Here is a 22,796-nt window from a genome sequence, read left to right as displayed (position 1 = left end):
CTATTACTATGGACCTGCTTAAATCATGGTGAGACAAAGGGTTTTTCATGGCCTGCTCGCCGGGCACAGGGCCCATTTCACAGGCATTTCATGGCAATCCCACCCCTTGCCACTGATGGGTGAAGGTGCCTCTGTGACCCATCCCTTGCCAAAGATTGGTTAAAGGCCATTTGTTCATCTTCAGACTGCAGCATTGCTACATTGCATCTAGGTTCTTAAAAGATAGCACCAAAACATTTTCACTTTCCTGACTGGTGCCTTCATTTACTCTACATCACTAGCTCAGCCTCCCAGCAGTTTTCACTCACATTACATGCATTATGGCTGCATTCCCTAGTCATTTAATTTCATATTTCCATAGATGTTAGGGACTGGAATCAGTAAACCCAATATGCTGCACTGGGATATAGGTATGTATATCCATTCCCTGCGTGGCAATGGAGTAAAAGGAGATGAAACCAGCCAGGGTCTCATTCATTGTTATCCAAGGCAAGAGGAGGAAATAAAAGCTGAATCCAAAAAGGAAAGTATAAACCAGTGAACGATTAAAGCACTCCAAATGATTATCAAAGGCACAATCTACTGCAGCGAGTAACATGTGCACTGTTCTTTGGTGCAATGTACTGCCGTTGGAAATTGTTTGCTATGGGGCTTGTCCTTGGTCAGCTGTTGGGGTGTTTGCAAAGTGATCTGCTATCACCAAAATTAGCTGGAATTTCTATTGTAATCTGATTTCCTGAAGGTCCCCCCCTGAGGAGGGTGAACTTCAGACTATAAAAACAGTCAAGTTATGTTCAACAGTCCCGCATCTGCAGCAGTCTCTGTAGAAACGGAAGGATGAGGTTCTTCGTGGTTCTCTGTGCTCTTTTTGCCCTCTCTGAAGGCTTGACCAAGTAAGTTGCTGTTTTACTGCTTCTCCTTCATCTGCCACTGCTGCTAACCAGCTTGCTTTAAAAAAAAAACATTTAGATAAAATGAACTCATGGTTCCTTCTGGCTCCCGGGTCATTTAATCTAACAACAGAAGGATAAGAAATGTAGAAAGCTTAAACATGGGAGGGAGAAAAGAACTCTTTTTGGATAAGGACTGGGAAGAGATGGGAAGTTATGAGAAGGACAAGGCCATTCTAAATGGAGAAGGTGCTTGTGCTGGCCTTGGTGAGACTATACCCATGTTTAATAACCAGAGGAATGTTTCCGTTGATTTAAAATGTCTATTCGACCAGCCAAATAAGGAAAGCTATTGCACTTATCATGGGAGTTGATGGCTTTAATATAAACTGTTTCCCTTAGGCTCAGTGAACAAGAAAAGTCTGAGGAAGGACAGTATATTGATTGGGGTTCTTGATTGTTTTTTTGTTTGTTTTTTGTTTTCTTGCACACAAGGGTTGCTTTGCAGAAAGGGAAGAAGATAAGGCAAATCTTGAAGAAAAAAGGCTTGCTGGAAGACTACCTGTATCACCACCGCCGTAACATTGCCACCAAATATTCACGCTCGTTAGCTTCCCAGGGGGTCTCTGAGCCACTACTAAATGCCTTTGATGTGAGTTTATGCTCTGGTACAATTCATTTGCTTCAGGGAAGGAAGTACTTTATGGTTGCTTTCCAGATTTCCTGGGGATCCCAAGGCTGATGTATTGGATGGGTAGGTCTACCTGCCAATATAGAACAAAGCCCCTATCACCACATTTTCTCGTATACAAAATTCCCTAGAATAAAATATGTACCCTGATTCTGAAAGGCAGATGGAAGAGAAAAGAAGATTTTCCCTTGTAATAAGTAATTGAATAGCAGCAGTGGGGGAGCCCGGCCTGCTCATTGTTCTGCTCCCTGTGAGTGCAGGTTTTACTTTCACTTCTGTTCAGTAATGGGCAGAAACTGCTCTTACCGTATTTCCTTCATAAGTCACACTGCGATTTCCAGCACGAGTTTTTGGGAAAAGGTGCATGTTGTATTCAAGACAATGTGGTATGTTTGTGTCCGGGACTAAGCTATGGTTCACATTTACCTGTGTCCGTCCTGGTGGAATTGCCAGCCTATTTGTCCCCAGAAAACTGAGAAGATGAGTAACTGCAAGTTGACTTGGCCTTAGGCACTGGCCTCATGCATCCCTGGGATAGATGTGCAAGTCCTGCCATGCTACAGGAAGGAGAACACAGTGCTGTGCTCCTGGTGCTAAGGGCTTTTGTGCCCTGATCGAGCCCACTGAAGTCAGTAGAAAGGCTCCTGTTGGCTTCAATGACTTTGGTCAGGACCTTAGAGCTGCATTTAGGCACCAGAATGTATTTTAGCCACTTAAGTATCTAAATATATGTACCAAAATAAATGGACAAAATTTGTAGACAGCTGACTACATTTTCAAATTAAGTAAAATGCATGCTCATGTTATTGGAAGATGATCAGGTGGTATGGAGGGGATCATTTAGTTTGAAATAAGACTGTTTAGGCTTTTTGCAGCAAAGACCAGTAGGGGTCATCGGCTGACTGTGATAGTTCACCCTCGATCAAACCATGACGTTGTTCTTAGCACGTATTTGACCTCACCTTGGAAACTCTGTTCAGTGCTTGCAACAGTGACGAACAGTATCAGAAGAATGCTAACAGCTACAAAGAAGTGTTTGCATATGGAGCAGCCAACTTGTCTGAACCCAGTGAGGCAATATAAAACACAAGGGGAAAAGCCTTGTTCAATTTAATTTTCCCCATATTTCAACTGCAGTTCTTCTGCCTTGGAGTCTAAAAACTGCAGCTGAGGCTTATTGCAGTGTGTGGCCGCAGATCAACACTATGTCCAGAGTAGCTGCCTCATTTGCACTGCTCAAAGGCCAGCTCTGCTCTGAGGACTCAGTGGGGGCAACTGCACGTATGCTCAACTGCAGAGCTGACTAATTAGACTCACACTAAAGCCTCACCATTTACACATGCAGCGCGATAAGGCTGGAGTGAACAAATTAACTGTGCTGTAGGACAGTACTGCCCAACACAGGTCCTCTCCTGTGGCAGAGTTTTGTGGTGTGCCACAATGCATATGTAAATGGTGGCCTGTGCTGGCTGGGGCATGAGGGTGCTACAGTGTGGGGGCTGCCTGCCAACTAGCCCTGCACTATAGCAACCTTGTGCCCCAGCCAGTCTCTCTGCAGCACGTTGAGCCGGGGCAGAGCAGCTCCAGGCTGGCAGGCTGACTGGCAGGGGGCTGTGCCACCCTGACTCGATTTGCTGCCATCCTGGACACACATACAAATGCTGCACCTGGCAAAGCTGAGACAGTTGCAGGTGTCGAGCCTTGGTAGCTAGGAGCTTTCAGGTCAGTAACAGCAGCACCCCCAGCATTCAGGCACATGCAATCTGAGGCAGAAGCTCAGAAGGGCCTTTCCCACTGAAAAGTTTGGATTAGGTGCCTAAAGTGAGATTTGCCTAGATGCTTAGGTCCTTTATTGGCTCTGGCCTTTAGTGCCTATTCACATGCCTGAAGTGGAGTATTATAGATGTAGAGGACACACGTGTATGTATAACAAGCTGCTGAGAATCATTGTTGTCTCTCTTCCCTGAACAGTCAGAGTATTTTGGAATAATCTCCATTGGGACCCCTCCTCAGGAGTTCGCCGTTGTATTCGATACCGGTTCATCCAACCTCTGGGTTCCCTCCATCGCCTGTAAGAGTCCGGCCTGCCGTAAGTAACTGAATACATCCCCCGCATCTACACTACTCCTTTAACATGTTGTGAGACTGCATGAGAGACCTGGCCTTAATTCCCGTGTTCACAGCTAGCTCCCAGTGTGACTCTCTGCCACTGGTTCTCAATTTTTTTAGGCTCAAGACACTCTTAACAAAATACCAGCTCTTAGTTTTCACTCATTTTTGCACTGCAGAAAAACACTGGAGCAATTCTTCTGTTGCAAAGGACTTAGATCTTAGAAAGGGTTATTTCACTGTGGATTCCAACTGAAATCTCTGGGTTTACCTTCTGAATAAGGTTTGCACATCTAACAGTGCTAACAATGTGTGGCACCCAAGGGCCTTGGATCTCCAGGCGCTCCAGGGTGCCACAGGACCCTGGTTGAGAATTACTACCTTGTGCACATCTTGTGCTGCAAACAGGCTCGTGTTTGATTCTAAACACAGTGCTTGTTGTCTTCCTTGTTTTAATGGGACTATCTGTGCAAGTAAAGTTAAGCCCTTCTGTAGGTGGAGTTTATGATCCTGGGTGCGTCTCCACGTGCATTAATGTGCTTTTGCTAATAAGCATTAAATTTAGTACCTCCAATGCGAGGTCCCAAATAAATGGGCATTAATCTGCATCAATGCCCAGTGCCAAGAGTGTGCATTTTTTTAAGTGGTGCTTATTTTACTGCACGTTAGCATAATAGCATTTTTTTTATGTAACACTTTAATTTAAAAATAGGCTACGGCGTAGGATGCGTACATGGAGGCGCTCCCAATGATTAAGACCTAGGGAACTGTACAGCAGTTTTTGCTTGATCCAGTCACAGAAACCAGCGTATAGCCATTTCCAAACACAAGTACATGGCTGCAGACAGCTGCAAAAAAGGCTGATTGGGCAAAAAGCTGAACCCTTATTCCATGAGGGGTCAGATGAAGACATTTCAAAACAGAGCATCTTCTGTAACTTCTGCCTGTGCTGCCTCCCAGACTGTTTTCAGTCGCAGTTGCAACCAGAAGCTAGATCCCCTTCCTCCTGGAGCCTGCAAAGTGTTCTCAGTTATACAGGGGGGGCTGCACTTCTATCTGCGCTCTCAGACTCAGACCCTGCTCTCAGAGGTCCCGTGTAACCTGGGGTGAAGCACTTATCCCCTTTTCATCCCCCATAGTCTAACAGCACTGCCCTGCCCTTCTCCAGAGGGACATTTTGAGGATAAATGCATTAAAGACTAGAAGGTACTATGATACTACCACATTTTATCACGTACAACATGCCCTGGAATAATATGCAGTGTGTCTTTAGGAAGGCAAAAATAAAGAAAAAACTTTTTTCCACAATCATGGCTTCTTAGAGGTGGCACAGAGCTAAACAAGTTGTAAAAGGCTGTGAAACAGAAGTGACATGAGGAGTAGCTAGAAGACATCTAAACTGCCAGAAGAAAAGTTAGTTGATTAATGGATGGAAATCAAGACCATTAAAGGGAGAGAGCGAGAGAGATGACCATTAACATTAGATCAATTGACTCCCTCAGCTGTGTGAAAGGAAATTGCACTGCTGCTGCTGGGCAGTTGATCTTGGAGAAGAAATCAAAGCATTAGGCTTCTCCTTTAGGCAGAGATCCAATAGGCAGAAATTCAGTATTTAGTAGCTTCCCTACTTAATACACACACCCTGATTTGGGGGGGTGGGGGGGTGGGAAGAGGTGTTTGATGCAAGAAAAACATGGTATGTGGGCCGAGGCCAAAGAAATACCTTAGATTTTACTAAGTACTTGTAAATATAGAACATGAAGTTAACAGCATTGATTACACTAAACAGTTATGTGCTGAGCTTTATCCTCTTCTTTATAGTAGGGCTGGATGCTGATGCTTTTTCTAAATATTCTTTTGCAGAAAATCACCAGAGGTTTGATCCATCAAAATCCTCCACCTACCATAGCACAGGGGCCAACATATCCATTCAGTATGGCACAGGCAGCATGACCGGGGTTGTGGGATCCGATACAGTGCTAGTAAGTACTAACGCAGTAGAAAGGATACAGCCCTCCCCATTATTTCAGTGATTCACAAATGGGGTGGCACTGTGCCAGCTTATACCCACTGGAGATCTCACTCCAGAGGAGACAATAAATGGCGAGTCACTCAGTAAAGCCACTTACACCCTTCCTGCTATGCAAAGAAACAGGCTTGGCTGTACAGCTGGGCACTGCCACACAAACCCTCAAAGGGACTTAGGTGCAAAACTCCTGGCTAGGAGGTGGGACATAGGCACACTGCCCCAGGGACACATGCCATAGGGCATGTTATTTCCAAAGATGTGTCCTTTTCACAGGATGGGGTACTTTGCCTCTCCACAATACTCTTTTCGGGTTGCAGCTCTATAAGCTCACCTCTTGCTCACCAATGGGGTTACAATAGCCAGCTGCCATCTGCCCTGGCCATAGGCCCATGCAGAGTATACTCACAGCACAAGTATTTGCCTCTTTCACACCTCATGGGAGCACTGGCTTCTTTGGCTCCCTTCTTATATAACTCTCCACGGAGGTGGTGCCAGAAGTGAGTGGACAAACAATCGTAAAGGCCATCCACCCAGTGCTAAACCAGCATCTTTGCAATAGGCAGCTGGGGGAGGGGACCATTCTGCAAGCACATTACCCACTCTGCCATCCCCCAGAGCCCTGCCAGTCTGTCTTTTCCTGGGGTGAATACCTCCAGTGAAGTCCCCAACACATGTCCTGGCATTGAGAGCTGTGAGCACTTTGAGGAGTGGATACATATCAGCTCTCTCAAGCCAGTTGCCCACAGTAGGCACTGTGACTGTGTCTGGTCCCTCAGTGGCAGGGGAGATAGCTGGCAGTGGCCAGAGCTTCCCCAGGAGAGGAATGAAAACCAGAGTAAATGACCGCAGGAGTACTCAAGTTGTGTGTGTAAACTGTCTCTAGTGGTCTCTGGATGTGTAAAGCACAGAGCAGCAAAAACATTTCCTGGGAGAACAGCCTTACCCACTCAGCATTGCTTTTATATGACATTTCCTTTAAATACCCATCAACTCAGTGGTTTTCTGGCTTGATAAGGAGCTAAAGAACTGACCCTTCTCTTTCCCAGATCTCCTCCCTCATGGACACAAACCAGCCCTTAGCACTGAGCACCAGCGAGCCAGGGGATGCTTTCACCTACACTGTTCCTGATGGGATCCTGGGCCTGGCCTATCCAAATATAGCTGCTGATGGGCTCACTCCTGTCTTTGATAACATGATAAGCGAAAACTTGGTGCAGCAGCACTTGTTTTCAGTGTACCTGAGTCAGTAAGTGACTTGCTAAACATGGAAGCAATGCATTTCAATAGAAGTGTGGTGGGAAATCCTGGATCAAGATCCTCTACTTACTCCCTGCTGTTGATAGCTGCATTTTATAAATGTGAAGTCTCAGATATGGTGAGGTGCAATGACTTGCCTGTGGCCACCCATCACCAGTGGTAGAACCGGGAGTAGAGCCCTGCTCTCCCAACTTCCATGGTGGTGTACGGTCCACAAAAACACATTGCCTCCGCATTGAAACAAAGTCCTGTTCCCTGTCCATGGACTATTCCCAATGACTCTTTAGCAAGCAGTGATTATGGTGCTAGCCTGAGTTTCATCCTGGCCTGACTTGCTACGTGACTTGGGGCAAGACAATTGTCTTCTCTGTGCCTTTGTTTCTTGCTCTATAAAATGGGGATACTGCTGTTGAAAGCACTCTAAGGTCCCGGGTGAATGGTATCCTAGGAGAGCTAAATTATTCACTAGCTGTTGTGATATGTGATCAGTCACCTAAGTCGCATCCTGCTGCCCCTACTACATAACTTATATGACTTTAAGCAGAAGAATAGCAAATGGTGAAAAAGAAGTGATGGTCTTGCTGATGGGAATATAATTAAATTGATTATTTCTCTAAAATGATTCAGTTAGAAACAAATGCACATGTTTTTAATCTGTTTTTTTTTTTAAGGCAAGCAATTATTACAAGGATTGGTCCATTATTGATATTGTACTTCTTTGGCAAAAGGGCTGTCTTACATAGTTTCTGTATTTGTACAGCACTTAACACACTGGTATTTCAAGTAATTATACACGTTTGCCATTTTTAGAGAGGAAACTGGCAGTATGGTCACTTTTGGTGGAATTGATGAGTCCTACTTTACTGGCCCCATCAACTGGATCCCTGTCTCTTACCAGGGCTATTGGCAGGTCACAATGGACAGGTATGTAACACACAAAGGTATTGAAATAACTATGTTTGGTTTTGGTACACTTCCACAATTGCAATTAAAAACCCAAAGCCATTTTTTCCTCGATTAGTACCTAACTCACATTGATTTTAGGAGTCAGGATGTCAGTGGGGTCTAACCCCATTAGGCTCTCATGTAAACACTATGTGCATCCTTGGGTGCCTATATAACTTTGTAAATTTGGCTGGAGACCCCGTCTACCTAGAACTTAGGAAACCAGTCTGTTCCCAACCTTTGCACTGGGTGACCGTGATGATGTCACTTCACATCCCTATAGACTTTTACAGCAATTACTATAAAGACCTTCTGTTATCATCTCCATTCTGCATATGTGGTAGGACAGACAGGGCACACATAAGGTTGGACTGGGATGTGGGCAGTCAGTCCAAGGGGACATGGTAGAGAAGGAGGTACCATAAAGAGCACAGAGGTTAAACTGGGTATCATTCACTGGCAGCCATTGGTCTCGGGAGACCATAAGGATTATACCCTTGGTAGGTTACTGGGTACCACCACAGCTTCTTGAGTGGCTGAGGAGTCCAATGTGCGACAGGCAGGTCCTCCAGCAAGTTGCTCTTAAAAACTCAGTTGAGCTTGCACTGGCATGCTGAGTACTTGCCTTTGATGCCTCTTCTCTAGCTCGTCATTGACCCTCGCCATCCTGAAGCAATGTAGACTCTGCTTCACGGCTTCTTCCCACTCAGTGGTCTGTAGCAATTGGTTCCCAAGCTGGATATCAGCCTGAGTCCAAAGCCTGAAGACACAGTTGTAACGAGATCATGGCCAAAGAAGGCCCTTGGTTGTATCAGGGAGTCCAAGCCAAGGATAGGACCACTCAGGAACAGGCAGGAAGGGCAGGAAAACCATGGGATCAGGCAGGCATAGCAGTCGAGACAGACAGGATCTAGAGAAAGGGTCTGGCAGGAGTGAGGCACAGGTTCAGGCAGTGCAATGTACTGGCTCAGGTGAGGCAGGATTCAGGATCTAGGTGAAAGCAAGCAGTCGGGCAGGTTAGCGAGGTTCCAAGCAGCCCAGGAGACACAGACAGGCAGTCTAGGTGCTCAGACAGCTGTCTGCTGGGAGGTCTGAGCCAGTGTGGGTGGCACCTCTTGCTGAGGGCCCTGGGGATCACCCAGTCAGGGCCCTGATCACCTCCAGCTGGAGCTAGAAACTGGATCAGCCCCAGCTGAGCGCAGACTTGTTCCAGATCCTCAACTTGTATGAATTGTCATAGGTCAGTTATGCCAATGGAGCTGGCCTGGAATCTGGGCCAGTTCTCTTCAAGCTGTTGCAAACCTTAGCGGGTGTGGGAAGGCTCCTCTTGACTTCAGTGGGCTTTGGATTGCATCCTGCATGTTTTGGCAGTTGACTGTACGGAGTCCTTGTTCTGGCAGACATCAGGATGAAGTCAATGAGAGCTGTTTTGATATATAAGCCCCTTATTATAGCACCTTATTTATGTTTTCAATCATTCAGCGTCATTGTGAATGGCAAGGTGATCGCCTGTGAATCTGGCTGCCAAGCTGTTGTTGATACCGGCACATCTCTCTTGGTTGGGCCTGTATCAGGCATTATGAGTATACTGGAACACGTTGGAGCTGCTCCAGGACAGTATGGCGAGGTGAGAGTCCTTGTGGGAGCCTGTTGTCACACCGCCCCCTGCACTCAAAGTGTTTCAGTCCCTGGGACATTCCCAGCAGAGCCTGCAGGCTCGGCCTCACTCCACTTCCTGAGCTTTGGCTTTACTAGTAATCCAGAAAAAGCAACAATGCAAAAGCCTCAGGGTCCTGGTTGATCCTAGGGTTTCCTGTGGGACCTTGTCTATTCTAGTTCCCTACTTCCTATTGGTCCATATAACTATTTTATCTCAGATGGGTCCTTGGCAGCAAAATGATTTGTATGTCTTACTACAGCTCCAGAGACATGAGTTTGAACCCTGATCTGGACTTGCACTGAAAGCTGCCCCCAGCTGACCCAACTGTACATGGGTTCTGGCCAGTGTGGGAGGGCAAAGGCCACGTAACTCCTCTCTGTACACTTGGCTATCAGAACTGGCATGCACTAGCCCAACACACTCATTAGGGTTGTACACACCTTTGACTTATCCTAGTTTAACTCATATGTGGGGATAAGCCTTAGGGCTTTAAGTATGGTGCAGGAGGGAATCCTATTTCATTACACCATGTAATGGCATAAATGTCATAGGTATTACATCAGCATAACTAGGGGGGAAAATCATCATAAACCAGCTTTGGGCACTATCCTGGGGGACTCCAGGGCTTGACGTTTGTGAGTGGGGGAGGACAGAGGGCTGGAAGCTCTGGATTTATTTTATTACGACTGTCGTATCAACAGTTAATTATTTCTTTTTGGGTTGATCACTCCTTTCCCTGGGGCTGGATCAGTCAGGATGATGCACTGGTGAGGGTCTGCTTTCATAATCCGTGGAATTAATGAGCAAAACGTTGGCATTTATCAAGGCTTTTATACATATGAATCAATAATCATCTCAGAGGTGGCTGAGTGATCGTTGGAGAAAACCAATGCTGTCTTCAACCCAATGCCTGCCTAATTTAAAGCCAAAGCAACCTAAATCCAAACCCTGCCTAGTTCCATCTATTTCTCAGCAGTGACAATAGGATCAAATTTTGTCTTGCTACTCATTAGGTTTCTATAATTTACTCTTCTCAAAGCACAGGCCATGACTTCTTGTCACAAATACAGGATTACAGGGTGGTCGCCCATCCAAGTACTACCCATACCCCAGACCACTTAGCTTCTGAGACAGCCCCTCTGCCCTTTTTTGCCTTGTAAAATGACCACGTTGTTTCTTTCATAACTAGATTCTCTTTTTTTCTGGTCCTCTGTAGTATAGTGTTAACTGCAATGACATTCCCAGCCTGCCCGATGTCATCTTTGTAATCAATGGGATCCAGTTCCCTCTGCCTCCTTCAGCCTACACTGAGCAGGTATGATATGGAGCCTTTCTTCATGGGACACAATAGCACGGTGGGGCACAGCTAAATGGACTGGGTTCAGTCGCAGCTCAGCTGCCCCCTCCCATTGCACAGCTGCTCAGGAGGAAGGGCTTGGGGAGCAGAGCAAGGAGCATGCTTGAGAGAAGGCTTTGGGGATAAGGAGTTAGTAGCCTGCCCCAAAGTGTACTGAAATCGGTAGAAAGACTGATGTTATGAGGCTTTGTATCAGGTTTCCTAGGAGAGGTCTGAATTACTGCCCGAGGAGTGTATTAGCAGTATCTTATGTAAGACAGGAAGAGTGGTTGTTCTGCTCAGCTCAGTGGTGATGAAGCCTCGGTGTGAGTGTTGTTTCTAGGTCTGTATGTTGTACTTCAAGAAGACAAGCTGCAGGGAGTCCAGAGGAGAGCAACAGAAACCCTAAAGTGTTTAGGACACAGGACCTGTGGGGAAAAGTTGAAAGAAGTAGGGGGGTTTTAGTTGAGAAAACTGGGGACTAGGGTTGGAGGAAGACAATATCACAGCTCTTCGCTATGCAAGAAGTTGTTATTCAGAGGATGGTATTTGGATGTTGTCCAGGGAGGAAAGAAAAGAAAGAATTGGCATCATTCGAGGAAAAGAAGATTTGAGCTAGATGTTTGGAAACATTTTTTAACTGGAAAAAATGCACTAGAACAGACTACTTAGAGATGGTGTGATTCTCCATTATTTAAGATTTTAAGAACAAGTTGGACAACTATCCATTGAGGCTAGCCTTCATCTAGTTTTACCCTGCCTTGGGGCACAAGGCAGATTTGATGATCACTTGATGTTCTGCTCTGCTATATTTCGAAGGGTCTAAATCCCAGCTGGTGTTCCAGCCACAATGGCTCTTTAAAGCTCTTCCAGTGACTAGCACAGGGGTTGGCAACCTATGGCCTGTGGGCTACGATTGGCCTGTGGAGCTACGGGAACCTGCCCGTGGAACGGGGGGCTTTGGCGGGATTCTGCTGGCAGAGAAGCTTTGCCCATGCCATGGCCAGGCAGTGGGAGCTTCTGCTGTGCCACAGCAAGGGGAAGCAAGCAGTGTCCACAGCCAGGTCCTAGCACCAGCCGGTGTCAGACCCAAGCTGGGTCATTCCAGCCGCTGCTAAAGGATATTGCCAATTGCTGCTCCAGTTGGGGCCGGTGGGAGAATTTTACCCTGTAATACTTGACGTAATAAAGCTGTTGGGAATTACAGTGGAAGAACCAACTCCTCTGGAAACAAGACTTACTAACCAATTATTTTGTTTGGGGTCTTTTTGTCCTAATCTAGGTTGACAAACTAGACTGCATTGCTAATTTTGAGGAAACAGATATGAGCCTGTGGATCTTGGGAGATGTATTCATCAGGGAGTACTACAGCATCTTTGACAGGGAAAACAACCGGGTTGGTCTGGCCAAGTCTGTTTAGACATCACCCAGCAGCGGGTGCTATGATCCATCCTGCAATCAATTTACCATAATTATATTTTGGTGTTCAAGAGGAGGTTGGATAAGCACCTGTTGAGCTCATTTGAGCCCAGTTACCTCCTGCCTGTAGCAGAGGAACGGACTTTGTGATCTTATAGGTCCCTTCTGCTCCTTCTCGCTCTGATTCTGTTGAACTAGATAGTAACATCTTAGTAGTATGTGATTATATCTCTGGAAAGAATTGCTGTGGTGTACAATTGATATGATTCTTATCAAGAAATAAAGAAAACAGGAATTATTCAGAACTGGTTGATCAGATATTTATTTGTATACAAAATAAGACACAAAACACTTCCCATTTCCAACTGCCAAACATACTCTCCACCCCCTCACAGACCCACACTGTATTCCCTTTACCCTTCCTACTGTACTCTGTAAGTAATTCTGCCGAAGTCTTTGAACTCGATCCTCAGTGGGTGTAAACTGCCATTGCTCCACTGAAGTGAACGCTGCTATGTGGCTCTTATTATCTGAGAAGCTGTCCCCTACCTGGTTACTATTGCCACAGTATCTGAGCACCCCACCACCCTTGTGAGACAGGGCAGTGCCATCATCCACAGCTACTGAGTGTGAATGGAGAGAGAAAGCTGCTTCATGACTTGTCCCAGCTCACAAAGGAAGTCTGTGATGGGGTGGGGACTGAACTTGAGTTAGCATCCACTCACCGGACCATCCTTCATCTTTGAGACTTCCCTTGAAGTACAGTGCTATTCACAATCAGTGCTGACACTTTAAAACAAAAAGCTACACCAAGAAAAGCAACTTCAAGACCTCCCAATTAAGCACTTGGAAGTCAGGGAATACCACAGTTATGGCTGTACACACAAGCCTAGCTCTGACTGCTCCTCCTTCATGTGGTATATCTGTCTATTGTCCATTACCCACTGAAAGTGCCTGGATCCTAGATATGGCATACAAATAACAAAGCAATAAGCACTGAAACGAGAAGTATAAAATATTCTGTAAAGCAAAGAACAAAAAATCATCCCTGCCTCCATCCCCCCAGATCTCACATATCACGCCAAATGTCAAGACATAGAAAATCTGATTCTGGACTGAGATTTGTGCCTTGGGAAAAATCCCTAGGAAATACCATAGGACTAATTTCAAGAAAAATAGAAAGAGTAGACCAAGAAGAACCTGGTTGAATTCAACTATAAGAAATGGATGCAGGTCCTGCTCAAGCTAAACCTGAACTAAACTGCTTTTGCATAGGGGAAAGGTTGGGCAATCAGGACTTCATAGCTCCCATCTCATGAAGTGGCACAGTTTTGCCTGATGGCTCTACATCCACCATCTCAAGGCATTATCACTCAAAGGTTGGGGAACAGAGACATTCTTCGGTGATGCAGGAACTTTAAGGAATCAGACACACAGAGTCTGCCATCCTACTTCCACTGCATCAGACCAGGGGAGATAAAAAGACATGGAGATTACTCCCATTGCATCTTCTTTTCCTGAGGTGGGCCGGTCTTTTGCAGAACATCCTGAAAGAGAAAGAAAAGGATATGAAGCTTAAAATAGGCCATTGAAATAGGTATGTCAAATGCTGAGGTCCGCGTTTACATAGAAGCATCACAGAACAGACATCAGAGCAAGCACCTGGCTTTTCTAGTCTCCCGTGCCACTGAACAGCTACTTGTAGCATTCAGAATGCAAGAGAACATCCATTGAAATCATTTATTGGTGAAGGTAGTTTCCAGAAGTCCTCAAAATCTTGATGGATTTTTTTGTTGTTTTGTTTTTATAGAAAGTTGTCACGGACATGCACAAAATCTTTTGCATAAGGTGTTCCTTTTTCTTATTTATTTATGAAACCAGCCATTTGAGTATCCAAATGGCATCTCTTCCCTGCACCACAATGCTCTCGAGGCTACGGACAAAGAACACAGGCTCGACCAGTGCCTCCCATTTGCGAGCACCAAACCCAGAAATGCAGTGGTGAAGGTGCTCTGGGGACACTCCTGGCACTGCTCTCCAGTGCTCTGGAGACCAAGGTTTCCAAAATGAGAGCAGAGCAGTCCCAGAGCACGTCCGCGATTACATTTCCAGGTGGGAAACGTGAGAGCAGAGCAAGTAGGTGAGGCATTTTTGGCCACAGCCTTGAAAGCGTAAGGGATGCTGTGTAGACTGATCCCTTACGCTTTAGCAAATTTAGCAAAGGTTCAAAATTACGACAACTTAGTGCTAAAATTGCAAATTGCCCCCTGAATTTTACAATCAGCTCCACCAGTGAAACCAGCTGATTCTGTTCCCTGGGACCCACCATTACTGGCATGAGACTCTATCCGTTGGCAAAGACACCTGCGAGATTAGTTGTACAAGGTTTGGTGTTGCTTACAATATCTCACTGAGAGTGCTACCGCAGAGGTGTCAAACTCAGGTTGGTTGGAGGGCCACATTCCCTGCTTTTCAGGTGCCTGCAGGCCACAGCCCAACTCTCATGCAGGCAGCCCCAGCAGCATTGCAACTGGAAGTCCTACCACTGTGGCCAGAAACCCATCTCATATCGTGGTGGCAGTGCTACCTGGCACTAGTAACCAGAGTCCTAGCAAGAGGCAGAAACACTGCTATACCATGGCCAGAGCTGGAATAGAAGTCCTCTGGCTGGATGACCTGGCTCCTTGGGCTGGATACGGCCTGCAGGCCATAAGTTTAACATCCACAAATGAGCAACACAGAGAGAGAGGTGGAATAATTGAAATTACAACATTGCTGCTGGTTCCCTAAAGCCATGAATCTCTGCTCTCTTACCGAGATAGCGCTCGATGGGAGGGTAGCCATAGAAACATCAGAGGTTGAAGGTTGTCCCTTTGTGCTTGGACGACACTTCTTACACCAGTTCCAATACTCCTCTCTCACCTGGGGAATGAAAGCCCACCGTCACTAATGGGATCTGGACAGGGATTAAGCATGAATCCCTGACTGTATCTTGATGCTGAGTCCCACAGCAAAAGCAACCTGGCCTGCTGACTAAATCCCAACATTGCCAATTCTGCACATGACTGTCTTGAGTGGGGAGTTGGATTGAGGTCACTATCTGTAATGCCTTCCGGTCCTATTTTCCTATGATTTTTTATTCTGTTCTGTGGGCCAGGTCCTCAGCTGATATTGGGCTTCACTGGACCAATCTTAATTTCCCCACAAAGGATCCAGACCCGCTGTCTCAGGGTTCAACAGCTGTGTTGAGTTAGTGTATGATGCTGAACAGCTCTCATGCTGTGGTCCCAGAGGTGGATCAAGCTCAGTCACACTCCCCACCACCTTCCTGCTGAAATAACCACAGGAAGATCTCGAAGGTATGAACACACCATGGAGGACCCCATAGCAAGGTTCCCTGAAATCAGGAGAGGAGGCCTGTCACCTTTCTATTGAGCAGGCAGTGCACGAGGAAGATGAAAGCTCCCTGGATGCTGTTGACGATGGTGAAGAGGTATGCCATGACCAGACCCAACGCCTTAATCTGGAAAAGACCCAGGATCCAAGAGATGCCCATGATGAAGAGATGAGCCAGCGCTTTGAATGTCAATAATCTGAAACAGGGGAAACAGCAGCAGTGAAGGTGGGTGGGATAGCACCAGTCAGGAGGGCAAGACCAGTGAAGCTGCAATCTGAAAGCAGTCTCGCCCCAGGGTCCCTACTGTAGGGGCTCCTTGCAAATGTATCCTGCTCCTCCTCAACGTTCAGTAAGGATTAGGGAAAGAGGCTGCTACTGCTAATGGGAGCGTGTGCAGGCTGGTAATGGGACAACGGGCCAGGTCAGTTAAATCCCCAGCATCACGGGAGGAGAGCAGCTGTAGTGGTTTGAGGAGACCTCAGTTCAGTTCCTGGATCTGCTACGTATGCCTTGTGGACAGTGAGCAAGTCATGTGATCTTTCTGCATCTCGGACCCCTGGCAGATGTTCATTTAATAGCATGATGGCGTCTGATCCTGGACCCCAACAGTTGCCCATCCTTGCCATGCCATGCCATGCAACACATGTATAGCAAAATATATGATGTTGGAATCAGGGGTCAGATCACAATGATACCCTTTCTAATTGCCAGAGTAGGTAGTTTGGGATCATCTGAACTAGGAAATTCACAGTCAGGCACTGGCAGCCCTGCATGTAGGGCTGTGCTTGCCTGGCTGTGCAGGTGCCACAGAGGGGCAAGTTCCCAATGCTCAGCTTTGAACTTGCTGTCTGGGGAGTGGGGGAAATGATCAGCTCCCCCCACCCACAGTTGCAGACCCCTGTGCAGCTCCAATTGAGGTGCCCTGATGACAATCAGCTGATTATTAGCATGAAGACAGGGTAACCTGGTGTTTCTGGCTAACCAGAGCTAGCTCCCCTCCCAATGCTGACAATTGGCTGACTGGTCAATTGTCAGCATGAGGAGTTGCCGGGTGGTGTGGAGCAGCCTGGGGTGCCACACATTCAATTTAAGGTGCAACGCAAATCAACCCCAAAGAGGCTGTGCATTAAATGGGAACCATCTTTGTGGCTGATTTCTCATTTTATTGCACAGTTAATTGAGTGAATGTGTGGCAGGGTTACTTTTTATAGTGTAAGTAACACCATACCATCAGTATAATGTCTGCCAGGGCCCTCGGATAATACCCCTGTAAAATGGGCTGAGTGTTTCCATGCCTCCCCTGGGTGTCGTGAAGGGAAAGTGATTAGTACATAGTTTTGGTGGTGACCGACTACACCAAGAGGGGCCAGGTAAACATGTAGAGATGCCCAGTTTCTCTCCCCTGAACCTTGCCTGGTATTCTTCACAGTAGATAACTCTGTATTGAGGGAGGAAAGGTGCCGTTGCAAAATTATCAGAGTAAGGCAGAAAAGAACCAAATTTATCTGTAAAAGAAAAGAAAAAGTCTGATGAATGTTAAATGAAATGGAAGACCTAGCCTCTCATGGGGACGTCTACCCAGCAAGCTTACTGTAGTCCCAAGAGGTGCCCTCACATGCTGCACTGCTTGGGGCAGGCTGCTTCTTAGACAAGAAATAATGTAGCCACATCCAGGCAGTGCCTTCAGCAGGCCAATGAATATCACTATGGCAAAGTGACACTTTCTCCCTGCTAATTAGCCTGCCTCCGGTGCCACATGGACATGACTGTATAAGCGGCCCACCTGGAGGAGCACAGTGCTCTCAATCTTCCCGCTCTGGTCAGCTGTACGACAGCCTAGCTCCTGATCTGACTTCAGTGACTTAAGCCACTGGCAGGGGGCTCATGGGTTGGGATATGGAGTGGGACGTTTGTGCTGGAAGTTTTGACCAGTGATTTCGGACCACGGAACAAGGCCCTACCCTGAAGTCCCACCATTAAGCTATCCCAGCCCAAGTCCTTTGAAAACAGGCCCAAGGATGGATTCATGAGGCTATTATGACCATGAGTGAATACAAAATATTCACTCCCCCATTCTGTTCTCTCTCAGCCTGGTGTAAATCAGGAGTAATGCCACTGGGACCAATTCTCCACTGAAGACTGGGGGGGAGACCAGTGTACCTCTTGTGTGAAGGGAGAATCGGTCTGAAGGCTCCAAACAGCCTTGTAATGTGTGTGCTGCGTAGTTTGTTCCCAGCTCTCCAGTGCTGCTTCCCTCTTTCAAGACATTTGTCTCCTTTTAATGTTTATCACTGTAAGGCTCAGTGAGGCAGCCTGATGTTGTTTGGGGACTAGACTAATTGCACTAGAGATGGCTATGAGAAAGGGAGCAAAAATAGCCATACTTTGCAAAATCCCATTGGCCAGGTTTTTTTGGTTTGCAGAACAAGACTCCAAAGCCAGGGAGCTCCAGTCCTGATGGCTACTAATGAACCCACTTTGGGCCCATACTTTCTCTGTTCTTTCCTGTGATAGATTATCTTGACACTCAAGGGTCCTGCTGCTCTGGGAATCCCCAGACTCGATTGTACCCACCACAGCTATGGTGCAGACTGGTCCAAGGAAACTCCATTTAAAATTCCTATCAAGTTTCAGCCAGCAGCTAAAGAGAAAGAGAGAAGTCCCTTTAGTAAAACTCGGGTATTGAACACGGGGTACAGCCTTTATTACCTAATTTAGCTGCCTGGACAGTGGAAGTCATTACAATAGAAGTTGGTGGCACAGGCACTACCTTGTATGCTCATCCTCCATCTAAGCTAGTGGGGGTTACACATGCAGTAAGGTCAGACACCAGAAACAGAAGAATCACAGGTGTGAAGTGGGGAATTTTAGAAGGCTGTATGCTTCACATTGAGTGGGACTGAGTCCTGGTAAAAATATCCAGGGCCCATTGCTTCCAAATCCTGAAAGAGGCAGTGGGTCTGATGGTTTCTGGATGGGTACATTGGTTATCAAGCAGAAGCCAGAAAAAACCAGGCGATGCATTCTTAGCCTGGGACAAAGGGAGAAATTTCCGTGAATAGCGAGAACAACCTGCTTGGATTCAGAGTGGGAAGTTGGGATCTTAGACACGAGGAAGAAATTGTGCCCCAGGATGGGAGTTTTTGGAGATCAGAGGGCTAGGACATAGTGCAAGGAAGGGGAAACTGGAATAATGCTATGAGCTCACAGGAAGCTTCCTGTCACAGTGTCTTATATCAGCATTTACCACCTGTATGGAGTGCAAGAAATATTATGCATTCTCTGTTTTCTGTCTGCAATCCATGTCAGCCCAGCAGAGGCATTAGATCCCAGCAGGCAGAGGAGGAAGCCTGCTGACTGCAACTGTAATGTGCAAGATGCATGCGTTCCTGGTCCACTGAGCTACTACCTGATCCATAAGGTGGGTGAGGGTCTGCTAGTGATCCTAGTTAAAGGAGCTGCTCCATGGTGGAGGCTAGCATGTTTAAGTTCAGACCCCACTGCTGAGACCCTATGGAAGTCATTATCCAGGCATGCAAAGCACTGACCACATTTTAAGCAGAAAGCTCTGCAAAGGCTCCCCTGTGCCAGGCCAAAGGTCCCCACCACCCCCTTGAATCCAGCACCTACTGATAAGGAGTTCCATAACCATTTGGGAAACTGATTGCAGAAACCGTCACGATCACAGTTGGGAATCCATAGCCAAAGGCATACATGCATGTCTTCATGTGTCTGCCAGCACCAGAATAATTTGCAACCTTCAGGTTCCTGACAACGAGGAAAAGATTCACTCCTTCCATGAGCATCCAAGCAAAACAAGCCAGGAAGAGATAATGCAGAACACCAGCAATTATGGAACACAGGAGCTGGAGGAGGAATGAGAGGTCAGCGTGGGTTTGTCTGAAGGGAAGAGTTCACTTCTCCCATGCTGGCTGGCTACCAACCACCTGGCTAGGAAAATATTCCACCAGTGTAAAACTGGTCATACATGAAATTTGGCCAGCTGGCTCAGAGGGATCAGAGCAGACTTTGGGTCTGGCCTTGTTTCATCCAGGTTCCCACCTGCTGAGGTCTGCATTGCAATGGAATCAGCTCCAAGGGGAAACCCAGCCCAATGTCAGCTCAAGTTTGCTGAACTCACTGAAGCCATGGGGTTGTAATGAAAACTGTAACCAGCCCAATTCCTCCTTCACCCACCTGGGATAAATCAGGAGAAAGTCCCCTGACATCAGTGGAGAATACTCTGGTATAAAGTGCAAACAGAATCAGGCCAGCTGGGAGCTCAGCCTCAACCGGGGAAGACACCATGGCAAGACCTGTGCTCTGGGGAAGCCTGCCTATTGTACCTTGACATAAGTTCGGTTTATTCCTGCTAAGAAGATAATATAAGCCAGGAAGAGGAAAATGCTCAGCTGCAGGTGGATGAAGTTGCTGCTGGTATTCTTGACGGTGCGAGAGAAGAGGAAGGTAACAATAGCCAGGATGAGGCAGATCAGGGACACGATCAGCCCAATGTAGCTGATCATAGTGAGAGGGACATTGGCCTGTGACAAAGAAGAGTTAAAGTCAGATCCTGGGCCTTCTTGCCACTCACTTGCATTTGTTTCCCATTGACCTCCCTGAGGATCAAAGATCTTCAGTGTCCATGATCCTAGCTTGCTGGAGAACCTACTGCATCCTGGTAGATGCATGAGGTAGCCATCCCGCAGCTTATTGGTTACCCACAGAGTGAATCAGGTGCCCATTATAAAGCTAGCTATAGTTTTTCCCTTTAGCTAAGGTGACAGAGACTCAGGTTTTGGCGCTGAAGTTTGACTGATTTTCAGAGCTGCATTCCCCCCTGGAGTCAGCTGCAGTTTAAGAGCGAGGGAATCATTGCTTTCACAACATGCTGTCTGAAACAAATGATCATTTCCTTAAACCCCAGCCTGCCCCATTTCTGTTACACTGACACAATGGCCGTGATCTAAATTAGGAAGGATCTCACGAGACTCTGACCAGCTTGAGTGATTCAGCAAGTCGTGTCATGTGTGCTATTCCACCCAGAAGCAAGGAAGATAGTATACAAGGCAGTGGTTCACTTCACAGTACTTTGCTTAGGTCTCTTGGGGGGGAATACACCGTGAGTCATTAGTACAGTTTATCCAGTCTATTTGCAATTCATTTATAAGGCCAGATCCCCTTGGCTGATGTTAATTCCCATACTTCTACTGCCTTCTTAGTGTTTAATGGAACTATGCTGCTTTACATCATCTGAGGATCTGACTCATTGCTTGCTTTATTTTAATGGCAGAATGGCAAGGGATTTCCCCAGATTATTAGACACAGTGGTGTGTATGTCATGAGAAGGATCAGGGCCCTAACCTCCTGTAATAATGTTAACTGCGTTCAGAGGCATTTATCTCTTTGCCAGCTTTGCTCAGCTCATCCTTTGCTTCAAGTTTTCCTATGTTACAGTGCCCTCCAGTGGGCATATGCACTAGATACCAGAACCAGGTCTACATTTCAACATGCCTTGTGGTAAAACATTTACAATTATAATATAGATGCAAGACAACGTGCAGACTGATGATCTACCGGTTACTGCTGTGATCTTTATCCCCAGTAATAAAAATAGGAGTTTGCAGTCCCGACAGGTTGTCGATCAGGTTTTCAATTATGCAAGGTGGGCAATGGACATTGTTTGCATTTTCACATGTTCTTGGTTTATATTATGAAAGGACCCCAGAATAAGCATCACTGTCTGATAACTTGACTAAAGTGTGGTTCTGCTATTTGAAAATGGCCGTGCCTCATGCATCCGAATATATCCACACTGCAGCTACAGAAGTGATGTCAGCATGGTTGACTGAAATCTCCACTAGCGTTAAGCTAGCTAGCTCGGGGGCTGCTAGCAGCCTAGGCACAGCACCACAGGGCTCAGTGAAGGATAATTCACCTGCTCAGTTTGCAGGTCAAAATAAATATTTCTTTACCAAGATCCCTATGGACTTGGCTTAGCATCAAGAAGCCTGGGTAGGTTCTACCTGGCACGTCCATCACTTGCACTTTTGCAGCTGGAATTTAGCTATCAGGTCTGCTGCTGATGCAGGAATGAGAAACAAGTTGTGTTTACACCCCCTGACTGCATTGACTTTGCAGGACTAATACAGGAGCAAAGAGCTGCAAAACCTTATTTTAATACACGGAGGAAACAGCCTATCTTATTTCTCTTACAATGCCACTTAGAAATCTCAACTAAGATCAGTGTCCCATGGTGCTAGGCGCTGTACAGATCGATGGGAAGAGATAATGCCTGCTCTGGAGAGTTAGTCATCTAAATAGATAAGACAGACAAAGGGTGGGAAGGGAAACACAAGGGGAAAGTGACTGGCTTAGAGTGACACACAGTCCCTATCAGAGAGTGAGATGACAACCTTGCCCTTCTGATTGCTGACTTGCTTGCCTAACTCAGCAGCTCATCACATCACTTCCCAGAACTGACTGCTAACACGGTGTCCTTTGCACTTGGTGACTTTCCGGCCTCGATCCACATTTTAAGGTCTTCTGGTTTAACACTGAACTATCATTTCTTTTCACATTGCTATTTATGGACTGGAAACATCCTCATTACTGGTCTTTATGGCTTAACTAGGTGCTGCACCTGAAAAAATATCTAACATGGTTATTTTTATGGCCATTCTCCTTGCACAGATCACTCTCATTGCCAAATCTTCATTCCCATTTTAAAAGGAACTAGATCAACCAATATAAAACAGATGACACGTTCAGGATGACCGTTGGCTGTGGAATAGTAGCCATTAAGAAGGTAGTGTTAGCTAGCAGTAACCATGAAGTAGTATCCAAATTAAGACAATTATTTCTGCATGTAAATATGGGGAAAGCCTGTGGAATCTGTGCTGCGACTATTAACAAAAATAAATAAATAAAATAACCACTGTAAAATCCCTTTTTCTTTAAATCATTTTCTGTCCCACATTACCATAGCATCTAAGCATTTTTTGTAAAAATATATTTTTCCTCACAGCCTGTCTGTGAGGCAGGGAAATGCTATTAGCCCCAT

At 46.3% G+C, this 22,796-nt stretch overlaps 2 protein-coding genes across 3 annotated transcripts in view; one reads left to right on the top strand and one right to left on the bottom strand.

Moving 5' to 3' along the window:
* The first annotated feature begins 817 nt into the window (after window positions 1-817).
* On the top strand, window positions 818-12,446 carry LOC149853888 (embryonic pepsinogen-like). The gene is made up of 9 exons (XM_090025460.1): window positions 818-893; window positions 1,386-1,542; window positions 3,553-3,670; window positions 5,554-5,672; window positions 6,766-6,965; window positions 7,787-7,900; window positions 9,404-9,548; window positions 10,798-10,896; window positions 12,200-12,446. The coding sequence occupies exons 1-9, from the start codon at window positions 838-840 to the stop codon at window positions 12,335-12,337; spliced, it is 1,146 nt and encodes a 381-aa protein (XP_089881586.1). The 5' UTR covers window positions 818-837; the 3' UTR covers window positions 12,338-12,446.
* Window positions 12,447-12,640: 194 nt separating this feature from the next.
* The window catches only part of LOC149853887 (adhesion G protein-coupled receptor E3-like), a 33,209-nt gene continuing 23,053 nt past the window's right edge, over window positions 12,641-22,796 (bottom strand). For both annotated transcript variants that reach the window (XM_090026148.1, XM_090026149.1), the window contains 7 exons: window positions 20,080-20,277; window positions 19,364-19,599; window positions 18,308-18,374; window positions 17,147-17,238; window positions 15,761-15,929; window positions 15,151-15,258; window positions 12,641-13,883 (listed from right to left, as the gene is read on the bottom strand). In XM_090026148.1, the coding sequence (XP_089882274.1) occupies window positions 13,830-13,883; window positions 15,151-15,258; window positions 15,761-15,929; window positions 17,147-17,238; window positions 18,308-18,374; window positions 19,364-19,599; window positions 20,080-20,277 (924 nt within the window). In that variant the 3' untranslated portion in view covers window positions 12,641-13,829. The remainder of the gene's footprint in view (window positions 13,884-15,150; window positions 15,259-15,760; window positions 15,930-17,146; window positions 17,239-18,307; window positions 18,375-19,363; window positions 19,600-20,079; window positions 20,278-22,796) is intronic.

Source organism: Crocodylus siamensis, chromosome 13, assembly GCF_052110815.1.
Source record: "Crocodylus siamensis isolate JL-2025a chromosome 13, ASM5211081v1, whole genome shotgun sequence".
NCBI classification, from domain to species: Eukaryota; Metazoa; Chordata; order Crocodylia; family Crocodylidae; genus Crocodylus; species Crocodylus siamensis.
The sequence above is the reverse complement of the archived record's forward strand: the minus strand, read 5'-3'. Positions and strand labels throughout refer to the sequence as shown.

What these genes read in the sequence shown, in the direction of transcription:
- LOC149853888 (XM_090025460.1), top strand. Translation starts at nt 838, where the DNA reads ATGAGGTTCTTCGTGGTTCTCTGTGCTCTTTTTGCCCTCTCTGAAGGC. An exon ending in CTCTCTGAAGGCTTGACCAA is followed by an intron (nt 894 to 1,385) that starts GTAAGTTGCTGT and finishes CTTGCACACAAG; the next exon opens with GGTTGCTTTGCAGAAAGGGA. An exon ending in TGGGATCCGATACAGTGCTA is followed by an intron (nt 5,673 to 6,765) that starts GTAAGTACTAAC and finishes TCTCTTTCCCAG; the next exon opens with ATCTCCTCCCTCATGGACAC.